The sequence below is a fragment of the Rhyacophila brunnea genome, unplaced genomic scaffold (assembly GCF_057557595.1).
Source record: "Rhyacophila brunnea isolate RB1 unplaced genomic scaffold, BYU_Rbru_1.0 scaffold_4, whole genome shotgun sequence".
NCBI classification, from domain to species: Eukaryota; Metazoa; Arthropoda; class Insecta; order Trichoptera; family Rhyacophilidae; genus Rhyacophila; species Rhyacophila brunnea.
The window spans coordinates 55,498,837-55,512,675 of record NW_028233068.1 but is presented as its reverse complement, the minus strand read 5'-3'; the positions used below and the strand labels follow the sequence as shown (position 1 = coordinate 55,512,675).

The 13,839-nt window shown below is 32.0% G+C and overlaps 1 protein-coding gene across 1 annotated transcript in view; it reads left to right on the top strand.

The window, feature by feature from the left end:
* dati (zinc finger protein datilografo) overlaps positions 1–12,381 on the top strand; it is a 129,425-nt gene extending 117,044 nt beyond the window's left edge. The window contains exons 5-9 of the mRNA XM_085953613.1: positions 5,465–5,649; positions 6,881–7,047; positions 10,789–11,009; positions 11,294–11,854; positions 11,990–12,381. Coding sequence (XP_085809739.1) covers positions 5,465–5,649; positions 6,881–7,047; positions 10,789–11,009; positions 11,294–11,854; positions 11,990–12,381 — 1,526 coding nt within the window. The remainder of the gene's footprint in view (positions 1–5,464; positions 5,650–6,880; positions 7,048–10,788; positions 11,010–11,293; positions 11,855–11,989) is intronic.
* Positions 12,382–13,839: the final 1,458 nt, after the last annotated feature.

Here is a 13,839-nt window from a genome sequence, read left to right as displayed (position 1 = left end):
TCTGTCACTCATCAAGTCTTTGCACCAATTACAATTACATCGCAGGCGTACACTATGACACACGTTATGACGAATGCTAGGTAACCATTAAAATTGATTAATGATTGGGTGATTTCTATTGTTATTTAATATTGAATAGTTAAGGTTTGATTACAAGATACTTCCTAGCTCACTTACTATAGGTTTGATCGATTTGAGACTTTTTTTTCTTTTTCAACCGACATGTAAACATATCCACACATGATTAGAACAGCATCCTGTAATATTCATCCTATTTTCTTACTCAGATACCAATAAAAATATAGGTGATATATCTAATATGAACTTTTTTTAGATATTTGTCGAATTCCCAACGGTTTGCGAGATATATGTTGTTGAAGATCGATAATTTTCAACGATAATTGGGAATTCGACAAATATGTAAAGAAACAATTTTATAGAAAATTTAATTAGCTTTCATTTTTATTTGAAACATTTTTTTTACATGCACCGTTTCAAAGATGTAAGCGAAAACCCAAAAAATGGGACCTTTCGACCCCCCTCCCGCCTTTAGCTCACCTCCCAGGGGCGGGAACTTTTAGTATGTTTACCTACTAACTACTCCTAACAAAGTTCTGAAGTCAAAAATTGTGACATATTCCATGCACTCTACAATATATTCATTGACTAAATGGCAAATTTTCTGTCAGATTTTATTTAATTTGACTAAAAATGAAGCACTACATAGGTACAGCGTTTCCCATCTACACGACATCGGTTAATAATTTTCTCCACAGACCAAGAATTCCAAGAGATAATATTATTTTTGCATTGGTAGGTATATTTCAGACATTAAAATCTGGGTCGCATTAGTTTGACAGTCTAGTGCTCGTCTACTGACAAAACGCGGCTTGAAAAATCTACCATCGGTTGAATAATCGCACTAACTTCTAAATAACTAATTATTACCATCAGCAATTGTTGTGAATCAATTTTAAATTAAGTAAATACCTATGTAATAAAAATTACTTTGATAATCATAACATTAACATTAATGATGGAAACCCGTTAGATAAATTTAAACATTGAGAAGAAACAACTCATCCATGCTTAATCTTATTATTTTTTTGCCTATAACTAATTCAAATTATTTTTTTATATTATTTTAAATGGTAATAATTCAATATAAATTGATATTACAGACAAATTGAAACAGTCTAAAAGTTTTTTTTAATTAATCTATAATCTGCTTCACGAAGAATTTTTTAACGATTTCGAGATTCGAATCCGTGAATCCGCTTATGAAAGTGGGTACCTATTTTATTACTTCATGATGACAGGTGCTCAGAAATAAACATATATGTACGTTAAAAAACGGATCAAATGAAGTTCAAATCCACATCTATCGCATTTCAAACAAAAGCTTTAGCAATTAAGCTATCGACCCAAAGCGGTTTTAGTCTTGTGGATGGCTTAATCCAAATTATGTAAATAGGTCATCCCATAATTAATATTGTGGTATATTAAAAATATTTTAAACAATACCAAATTTTTTTTTAAAAAGTTTAATCCAAAATACATTTTCTATTTTTGTTTAAGATATCTTTTTTCAATTCCTTTACTATAGAAATATCTCGGTTTGTAGTAATGTCTAGGACATCATCTTCATAATATGTTTTTAAAACGGTGGTAAATATGATAATCTGATGAATGTCAAGTCAGTAATTTATTATATTGGCTTTGTCATAATTTCCCATTTTAACTAGCATAGTTTTCGGAGAGCTTTTTATGAAGTCCGGTGTTATCGTGATGGAAAACGTGACATCTTTTGTTGGCCAGGGTTAGCCTTTTTTCGTCAATTGATTGGTCCAATTGATCCATAACACATGGTTGAAGCACCCAATCAACTTTAAGATTCAACATTATGGTCATCCGCACTTAATATGTATTTTGATATTTATTTACTATGACCAATAATAATTATAAATGACTCACGCACTTACTTCTTATCCATACACGATAGAAAATTTTGAAACAAAACTAATAAAAAATGGTTAGCATCTAAAAATACCTAATCAATTTATTTTTATGAAATTCGCACTAAATATCTTAAATTAAATACTATGAAGACCGTTTTATAAACTTAATTTTAATACAATACAGCCATCATAAAATTTAGTTATGACGTATCACTAATTTAACTGTGAATCTTCGAAAGCTTAACAGATCGTGGATTATCATTAAAATCATTTATTCATTTTTAATTGACCACCTTCTTGAATTATTACTGTCAATATCTATTCTATTTGTTATTAATTATTTTTAATGACGATATAAAACAAATTACTTTTGAAGATTGTCGTTGTTTCTGCCTTACATTTGATTTGTTGAAACAGTGGAGCAGTGGCAGAACATCAGATTCATGGATTTTTATCCCACGTCTGGAAAAAAACATAATGTGTTTGTGTATATTTGGAATCAGAACGTGTATATATATTATGTTAATCAACTAGGTAACAACCATATATCGTAAAAAATAGCCTATATTCATGCCACGTCGGTTTTTCTGTCTCGTATCTAAAATATATTCAGCATTTGTTTTAAAAAAATTGCATTAGGGCATTATCTAGGCATATAAGAGGTATATAATAGAAGGATATAAGTACTTACGATGGTACAGTCACACGAAGATTTGCAGTTTTTATTCATTACAACGTTTATTAATTAATTGTATCAGTGACAAACTCCTGTAATATAATGTAATGCATAAAATTATTATTACATTTAATTTAAATTTTGTTATTTACAATTTTCAATAAAAAAAATCTAAAGTTTGACATTTTACGTTGCACAATATTATCGAGAATCACAAAAGCGTGAACTGACCACGGACTACTCACAATTTTACTCCGAACGATTTAAAAATAGAATGTAAAACAATTAAAACGATAAAACAAAATGGCGAATACGTGTGCAATATATAAAATGGCGCCCAACAAGATTACATTCGAAAAATAAGTTCGTTGGCGGTAAGCTTAGAGGAAAGTTTGCAAAACTTTTTTTTATTGCGGATTCAAAAAATATTTTTAATTCGTATTATTTATTAACCTACTACCTATACTCAAATTTATTAAAAATATATATTAACATAATATAACGTACCGGAGTATAAAATGAATAAAAATGCTGCACCTTAATATCTATGTTGTCAATAATGCAATTAGTTTAGAAATAACCCACATTTAATAAAATTACATGTAGGTGGGTAGGTACCTATATATATTTTTTAATTAATCATAATTAGATTTTTAACTTATTCTGAGTTAACAATCATAGCCATCGCACGTACAGTGAAATAGACTACTTAATGATATTTATAGGATCACGTAATTGTATGCTTTTGTATAAATATTTTATGACCATAAATGTATTTTTATATATTTCTTAATGTTGAGTTCTAATGGATACAATAATTATAGCAAAGTTTAGAAGCCTTTGAATAATATACGAATGCGGCCGTTCACTATTTTATCTCTCTTTCTCTTTTAATGTGCATTGAACTGACTCGCACAAAATAAAAGTGATCTCAAACGACTGTAGGTACATAGGTAGGTATGTGTGTTTACACTTTACCACTACCTATCGGAAAACGTGTAAATGATGAATTTCACACTTGTTCATGTCTTATATTAAACACACTGTTTCTTTAACCATACATACACGTACCTATATTACCTATGTTTATAGTGAATAATGAATCAGATTACATTATAAGTGCACTATTATTATCTATCTATAGTAAGAATCCGGTAGAGATATGTTACCACAAATCGATTGCTGTAAATAAGCTTAAATAGACTTCAAAAATATTTAACATGTCAATGAAGGTTGATCCATGTCTGGATAAAAGCCTCTCATACCTCCTTATACTCCACTCGGTTTATACTTCTTTTTTTCCTGTTATATTCACCGAACTATATCATTTCATAATTTGACATTTATCTAGATTTCCGTTGAGATTCAAAATTTGTGGGCTTTAAATCAAAAAATTGCTAACTGCAAGAAATAAATTTATATAGAAAAATATGCCAATAAGAACTTGTATTTATAATTATTATAGCCCAATTAAACAAATGAGATAAATATTTTATTATCTAGAATTATTTAGTCACTTAGATTGAATTTTACAAATTAATTTTATTACTACTTATCAGATGCGCACCCACATGGAAACTATGGGATACAATTATCAATCCCAAAAAACAAACCCTAATACAACATACCTAGTTACATGTAAACCAGTTTCCTCGTGAGTGCGCACTGATATTGACTCTTTGTTTCCTGTAAATATACATATTTTTGAAATGTTTTCAGTGTATGTGAATGAGTACCTTGTGGGAAAGTTGTTAAAGTAACAGTGAAACTATCGCTTACTTTCAGACGAACGGCCCTACAAGTGCTTTCTTCCGGACTGTGCCAGAGCGTTCATCCAGCTCTCCAATCTTCAACAGCATCTGAGAAACCATGACGCTCAAGTGCTGAAGGCGAAGAATAAGTCGCAATGTTCCACCAGTATGTCAAATTTATCCGAGATATTCCTTAATATAATGTACCAAAGACGCCCCCCATAAGACAAAATCGTACCATCCAGAATTTTAAATGTGGGGATGTTATAGACAAAATTTAAAGACGAAATTAAAACTGTTTCCACTTTGAAGTGAATCTACAGCATCTTGCATGAGGATTGTTCACTCTTTCCACTTTGGCTTTCGCGGTACTCCTTCGCAGCTTGCAATTCAATCTGGCCACGTTTGGCGTTGGGCCATTTTTTGGTACACGTGCAGCAAAAATATTTTGGGGCTAGTGCATCAAAATTAAGAAGAATCTCTCGGATGATTTCTACATGGAACGATTTCACGTGGATTCAATTTCAGAGCTGCAGATGACAAGTGGATCAATTGAAGCTGCTTTTAACAATAGCTAACACTAACAACTTCTCGTCACAAGGCCAAATGAAGAAGAACGAAAATAATTGCATGTTTTATACATTAAGATGTTTTTTAGCTTGAAGATTTTTTCACCGCATCTATTTTTTTATTAACACCATATACATCATCATTGCCAATCATATATACTTACAATATAATCCATTTAATGATTAATTGTATTACAGTTCATCGCAATTAAAAGTTATTTGAAATCATTTTCACTTTAATATTTACTAAAAAATACTATATTATTTAGTACATATTAAAGTACGAGAGATGTTTCAAATCATAGTTATAATAAATTTGAATTTCAAATTGAAAGACAAACGAATCATAAAAATCTGATAAAAGTCGTAACTCAGATTTTTCTGATTTGTTGATTGATTGATCGATCATTTTTTCGAAGAAATTTGATATTTTCTTGGAATGAATGATTTTTTTTTCAGGATACCATTTCAATCTTTCGTATACTTACCGATTTTTTCTTTTACTTTCAGGTGAGCGGCCGTATAAGTGTCATCTTCCAGACTGCGGGAGAGCCTTCATTCAGCTGTCCAACCTACAACAGCATCTGAGGAACCACGACGCTCAGGTGGAGAGGGCCAAAAACAGGCCCTTCCACTGCAACATATGCGGAAAAGGCTTTGCCACTGAAAGTAGCCTTAGGACTCACACGTCCAAGGTCAGTCATGTATGTATTCCCGGGCCACTATCCTCTCTTTTTAATTTTATTTTTTTCCGTTTTTTACTAATTTCTTTTAATTTTTAATCATACTAAACAAAATATCCACTTTATTTCGACATTATCTATTATATTTTCATTTGTATCCTTTTGACATATTATTAATTATATTACACCAACCTTAATAATTGAAGTGTTTTTTTTTGATTTCACTATTGAAATTTTCAAACAACCAGGTACTTGCATAGTTATTTTTTATGCATAAAATAATTACATAATATACTGACTAAAATAGTTTTTTTAGTACCTGATTGTTTACATATTACGATATATTCATTGAGTTCATTCATTCAAGTTTTTTCTGTAAATCAAATACATTTTTGCAGCAATTATACTATTATGCTAATATGCTTAGATTAAACAACTATTTATTCAAAAGTATCTCAAATTTTTACTCTTTCGTATAAATTTTACTTTGCGATGGTCATTTTAATCAATTTTCATCAAACAGCTGCAGTGTAAAGTAGTCACATAATATTTTATACTTTACTACAGTTTTAAAGAAAATATACATACCATTTTTTAATAAAATTTATAAAAATATTTTCGAAGTTTTTATTCTATTATTTATTCTTTTTAATTCCTTCCATTGAAAAACAACAAATCTTACCAAATTTTATTTTCATTTAATCCCCTCCAAGTAGAGAGTAGTATTCACATTATTACCAATAGATATATACCTAAACTAACTAGACTATCACCATAATATTATAATTAATTACTTACCTTATAAAATTTAAAAAAAAAAACAGTACCTACCGCATTGATTGTTTGTCTCAATAAATACATTTTTACCTTTATTTTTATATCAGTATTTTCTTACACAATCAATTTTAAAGCTAGTATTTATCAAAAATAATACCGAAATATGACAGCGTCTCATAATATTTTATTTTAATTATGTCTTTTTTGAATCTTCAAACCATTTACACAACATGTAGAGTGTATTATTTTAAATTTTAAGTAACATTTTGGCTGTAATAACATTGAGTGTTTTACTAGACGTTTATTCAATTCAATTTGCTTGATTAGCGATATAAACTAATTTGATAATTATTTTTTTATGATTTACAAAAAATATGTTATTAAAATGTGTTGTCCAATTTTCGCGCCCCGCCACCCACACCAATACACCACTTGTCCAATCGTGCGATTGGCCAATCGGATGCAGGAGCTACAGCTGCATCTTGGTGTGTTGCAGCAACACGCGGCCCTCATGATCGGAGGACCCAACGCCACCCCTTGCCCCATCTGCCACAAGCTCGTCTTCGGAGGGGAGGCCCTCATGGAACACATGAAAAACACGCACAAGGACCCCAATGCATCAGGCGTTGCCAGTAAGTGTACAAGCATCGCCAGAAAAACTTTCTCCTTCACGCCTTCCATCCTTAGAGTAAGGTCCACAGAGGGCGAAATTGTGGTGAAATAAATTCAGCAGAGACATTAATGTTTAGACATACAATCATTACGTTATACCAGTTTGGATGTTAAACATAAAGCATCGCGGTTTTTTGCCTTTTTCCAAATGGTAATATAAAGAATTATAACCTTTACATTTTATTTTACCATTGAGTTCTTAAAGAATGTCCTCTCTACCAACATCATTATTATGACTTGAAAACGATTTAATCAGTTGACAATCAACAATATTTTATTTAATATATGCCATCCAGATCTCGCATTTTAGTTGCTCATTTCCCACAGTGAGTTTAAGTTACGAGGGTGGGTCAATAAGTCCTTAGAAAAGCCGACAGGTGGCGCGACTAGTACTGTAAGCGGTTTGTTTTCATGCAGCGGCACTACCGATTCAGTATGCTGCGAAGTTTCAATCAGATTGGTCGGGTTGTTGTGTGTTTCTCGTACATTTAAAAAAAAAATTTGCTTGTGGAAAATGGAAAAATGGAAAATGGAGAAAATTGAGTTTAGAGCTGTTATTAAACATTTTAATATAAAAGGGTTAACAGCAAAGGAAATAAAAAATGAGTTGGATTTAGTTCACGGCATATCTGCTCCTTCACTTGCAACTATTTATAACTGGTTAAATGAATTTAAACGTGGTCGTACATCAACAAAGGATGAACCACGCTCAGGACGTCCTGTAGAGGTGACTACACCAGAAATGATCAATCAAATCCACGATATGGTGTTAAGTGACCGAAGATTAAAGTTGAGTGAGATAATTGAGGTTACAGGGATCTCAAAATGTAGCGTCATTTCTATTTTACATGACAAATTGGGCATAACAAATATTTCTGCAAGATGGGTGCCGCGTTTGCTCACAGTCGACAATAAACGCAATAGGGTGGTGGCCTCTAAGGCCCTGTTGTCGCTCATGCAACGGAATCCGGATGAATTTTTTCGTCGCTTTGTGACTGTAGATGAAACATGGATACACCACTATACTCCCGAGACGAAAGAACAGTCAAAGCAGTGGATTGCGAAGGCAAACCATGTCCAAAGAAGGCGAAAACCGTAAAATCAGCTGGTAAGGTTTGGCTACTGTATTTTGGGATGCACGTGGAATTATTTTCGTTGACTATTTGGAAAAAGGAAAAACAATAACAGGGGATTATTATGCATCTTTATTGGACCAGCTAAAAAACGAAATTGAAGAAAAACGGCCTCATTTAAACAGGAAAAAAATCCTCTTTCATCAGGACAATGCCCGTGTTCACACATGTTTACGATCAATGGCTAAAATTGAAGAATTGAAGTTCGAATTGGTCGACCACCCACCGTATTCGCCAGATTTAGCCCCCAGTGACTTTTTCCTTTTCCCAAACTTAAAAAAATGGCTAAGTGGACAACGTTTTTTTTCAAATGAAGAAGTCATCGATCGGACAAATGCTTATTTTGAGGACCTTCCGAAAACTTATTTTTCTGACGGTTTAAAAAAAATTGAGAAACGTCTAACCAAGTGTATTGAGCTCCAAGGAGATTATGTTGAGAAATAAAAAAAAAATACAAAAATAAAAACTGTTTTAATGCTTTTTTCTAAGGAATTATTGACCCACCCTCGTATCATTCAAAATTATCTTTAACTATACATCAATCAATATATTATACAGAAGCGGGGACAAATCTAATGTATTTATAATATTTATAATAGCTTTCTTCGTCTGGAATATTTGATTAGGTTACATGTGAGTTGTACGTATGCAGTTCATCGTGGGACACTTTATTCGTGTGCCACAGTACGTGAAACATGAGTTTGTATAACATTTTATCAAATGACGAGTTCTTCGTTGAACATTTCACCGTGGAATACATTTGTACGTATCTTACAAAATGCGGCGATAGTTTTCAAATAGTACTGTTCCAATTAGATTAACCCTAACCTAACCTAGTAAAGACATCTCATAAAATTCGCCACATGTTGTAGCATACGTCCAAATATACTCCACGGTGAAATGATTAACGAAGAACTCGTCATTTGATTAAATGTTACACGAACTCATGTTTCACGTACTGCGGCGCACGAATAAGTGTCCTGCGGGGAACTGTTTACGTACAAATTTCCGGATACGGTCGCATTGACATAATGTAATACGCGAAAAATATCGACAATTCTATTATTCTTTACTCATTGGACTCACTGTTGTTTATTGTTTTCAGAGAATAATATGCGCTTACTATAATATCAATCTTTGGTAGAACATTAATATGTTTTGTATCAAAATGATAATGACATTTTTCTTTCAGCATTAATTGTTTATATCTTGAATTATGATTCACTTTATTTTATGAATAAATCACTAATAATATTTTTTTATGAAATAATACGTGAATCATTAGTTGGAACTCACATCTTTCTATTAACACAGAAAAATGTGTACTCCTTTTTGTTATGTCAAACATTTTTTTACTATTTCATTCGGGGTGTTGGTGGTTCAATGTATTATTATTATTATACGTGTACTTATATTATTATTTAATTCATTCATTAAATCTTGTAACAAAAAGTATCGTTACCAATCATCATTAGAATAAGGTCTATATATTTATATGTATATGAAAAAATGTCTTTTTCGGACCATAAAAAGTAAACATGTAATTATTACTTTTTCGTACAATCAAAATAATTCATATATTTTTTAAATATTATTTATACTTGATCAGGATCTTCAATCTATATTATAATATAATATCTATACAAAGACATTTTTTTAACAAAACATTTAATTTTAGTCAAGTTTTTTTAATTTTAATATAATTTAACGATTTTAATGTCACGACATCACTGTGATTTTATAAGTAAAGATACATTAGAAAAAACTTGACTGATTAAATATACAATTAATTATTTTAATTATAATCGTTCAATGGTTACTTTGTTCAGAGAATATTTTGACCATTGAACTATACTCCGATGTCTTCATCTCCACAATAACATACGCTTTTGGTTTATGGAATTATTTGGGATTTATGTCTATATTAATCTTTCACAATTATATACTAATACAACTGACATAATACTGAAGTATTTAAAATAACAAATAAAGTACACTTTTGCATATAGGTATAAAACCAGATTGTACTGAGTAACTATCTACTTTTTATATATTTTATAATATATTCTCTTTTCTCACGCTTGTGGTTAGTGCTTAAATACATTGCAATAAAAATAATACAAAAAACACTTCAACGAATTATACCTGTACTAAGCACAAAGCATGTGCAAACTAACTATATCGTGAGATCCTTATTTGTAATATATAAATCATTTTTATTAAATTAGTTTTCCCAAGATGGATATAATTTTAAAGTAACAAAATAGAAATAACAATAATCATGAGAAAATCTTTTTCTATTAATCATAAAAATGGTTGTTTTAACTAACTGAACACTCAATATTATACAATCTCTCACTAACTAAACCCATAACTCTAATGTCCTATTCCATTGGTGTTGGATTGTTGTGTCGTGAAGGTGTGCTGTGTTTACTTACATTGGCTTCTTGCATTGACCTCTGTTTTTTTACTCTTCTGTCTACCCCACACTTCCTTCCCCAATTACTAACAGCGGCGTCCCGGCCAACGGGTCGGGAGCCATGGGTGACCTAACAATGGCAAACCCTGTCCCCCCTTCTCCGTCTCCTTACCCGCCCCAACTGAAACCAACTGATCCTTACATAGCCAAGCGGAGGACTGCCAATCATCCTTGCCCCGTCTGCGGAAAGCACTACGTCAATGAGGGTTCTCTTAGAAAACATCTAGCCTGCCATCCAGAGACGCAGCTCACCAGCAGTTTGAGGATGTGGCCGTGTTCTGTTTGTCAAGCTGTCTTTACACATGAAAGTGGTAAATATTTTGTATAATTTTATTTAGAATTCAAAGAAACTCTTGCATTAATGAATTAATCAATAATAAGAATCTATTTTAATTACAAGTAGATTGCGTTTTAGCTTAAAAAAATATGCGGTAAAAAGAGTAATGCTTTCTATTTCAAGCTAATTTAAAGCCTTTTATCAACTATTATATATTATTAAATAAAATTTATATAGAAAATTTACCATTTTCACCGTTTTTCGCAATGGCAGAAAGTATGTAAACGTTATGCTTATATTATGGTTTATTACTTCTAGGGCTATTGTCTCATATGGAGCATATGCGAATGGAGCCGAAACATCAGTTTGCAGCACAGTACGTGTTGTCAAGAGCCGCTGCGGAACGTCGTGAAAGAGAAACTGCTCTCCTAGCTGCAGTCTCCGCTTCCAGTTCTGGTCTTCTCCTCGGAAGCGGATCATTGTGCGCTTCTCCGTCAGCCCATTCAGATAGTTCATCGACAGGCCGTCCATCATCGGCAGGATCTGACGGTCCTCCAAATAATAACAACAATTGTCCACCAAAACTAGGAGACCTATTGAGAACAGCGACCAACAATGGACACCACCAACAGTACAACCAAGAAGACATTCATAATGCTAATAGGATGGCAGCGATCGCAGCGGCTGCCGCAGGAATTATGGGACAAGCACAAGGAGGAATGCAAGGAGCTCTTGGATCACAAGTAGATCCTGCAGTTCAGGCTGCAGCAGCGAGCCTAGCGGCCGCCATGAGGATAAACAGTGCCCACAATGCTCACATGCAGCAGCAACATCACCAACAACAGCAACACCAACAAAATATGGTTGACAACCAGAGCGGTACTCCACCAATGGGAGGTGACAGCCCTAGTGCAGCACAAGCGGCCATGAATGCGGCAACCATGAGGTCCATGGCGGATTCCATGAGATCAATGGCCAATTTAGAAAATCAGTTGAATCAACAGCAACAACCAGACCCAGCATCTGCACTAAGAATACAACAAGCTGAAAATTTGTTGCGCAGTCAAGCAGAAGTTGCTTTAAGATTAGCAGTGTCTCAGGCGGCTGCGGGTGCTGAAGCGAATGTTAATAGACATAACGGAGGTTTCCCTCAGGGATTAGATGGTAGTGCGGGAGGTCCTGCAAGATTGTCCCCGGACTTAGGGGAAGCAATTCGTTTAGCGCAAGAACAAAGACTAGAACAAGCTTTGAGACTTCACGGTGATCCTAGAATGCTCGGGTTTGGACTTTCTCATTCCCCTGCACCTTCATTGCAACAGCCGTCATTGATGCACCATAACCAACAACAGGCTCAGATGCAACAAAATCAGCACCACAATCAACAAAATCAAGGACAGCAACCATGAAAATTCAGTTATTACTAATTGAACGCGCCTTTTTTTACTGCAGCATAAGTAATTTTCATTTCGATTATATTCTTAAAAAATAATCTTTACTTTATTTTTTGTTAAATTCATTATTCTCGTTAAAGGAAGCATTTATTACAGAATTAATAATAAACATTTTTTTTTGGAGAGGAAAAAGCGCGTTCGGTTAGTAATAACTAAAAATATGAAATGTGGAAAAGTTGGACACTTTGGACTGAAACAGAACGATCGATGGAAAGTGTGATGTTGGAATTATGAATTCTTTTACCCACGAGGGTGATTTTGCCATAAAATTATTATATTGAGATATAGTTTAAATTGATTTATGAAAATTAGGTATATTTTTTAACTTTAATTACTGTAATTTCGATAAAATTTATAGGCAAAGTAACATTGGGCATTCGTAAAAGTGATAAGAAAAATTTTGGAATAAAAATTAACTAAGTATAAATAAGTATAGATTAAATTGTGTTTTGTTTGGTGTTTTTATAAGAATGATGATTATTTATGAATGACACAATAACTCTTATTTGCTCTTGAGTTTTTATGGATTTTTATTATAAAAATAATATACCTAATGAAAACAAATGTTAACAAAATAATATCAATAAATCTCTAGTTAAGGTAATTAGTAAAAGTTTTATGTACATACTTACGGGAATTGTTTTTTCTTGTTTTTTTTTTAATTCTTCAATAAATTTATTTTAGTTACTTATGTAATATATTATATGAAATTGTAATATATTATGAGCGGTAGTCTTCAAAACTCACCGTTAAATGGAACCTTTTCTCGCCAATCTAGAATACATAATGATATAATAGTTTGTGTTTATTCCATGTAGTGAGTCTAACCATATCTTTGTGTACCTATTCCAATTTAAAACATCTTAAAAAAATTTGGTCGGAAAAAAATCTTTTTTTGTAATAGTACAAATTAGACGTGCCAAAATATTTTGCTTTTAAATTGTACCTAAGTTTTAATTTTATTTGTTTCAAATTTAAAAGGGGCACATTTAAAGATATTTAGACCACTCTGAGTAATTATTTACTTTATCAGTTGCCATATTTTGACCGTGTTGGAAAATAGCGAATATTTTAAAATTGCCATAAAAATAGGCATAATATTATGACATGTGTTTAGATAATAAAAAGAAATGTTCCTAATATATTTGATTATGGTACCTACTCCTGATATATATATTTAGAAAACTACACGAAATATCTTCACGTTTGAAACTAAATTTCAAAAATATTTACAATCGCAATTTTAAATGTTCCTCACTAAAAATATTTTTAATGCAGAAGTTAACTAATAGCTTTTGAAGGAATTTAAATAATATGAATATTTTTTAGAAAAAAACAGAACTTTTATTAATTTAAAATTTATTTCAACAAAAAACGAACTGAACATTTATATAATTTTATGAATTAAAATAA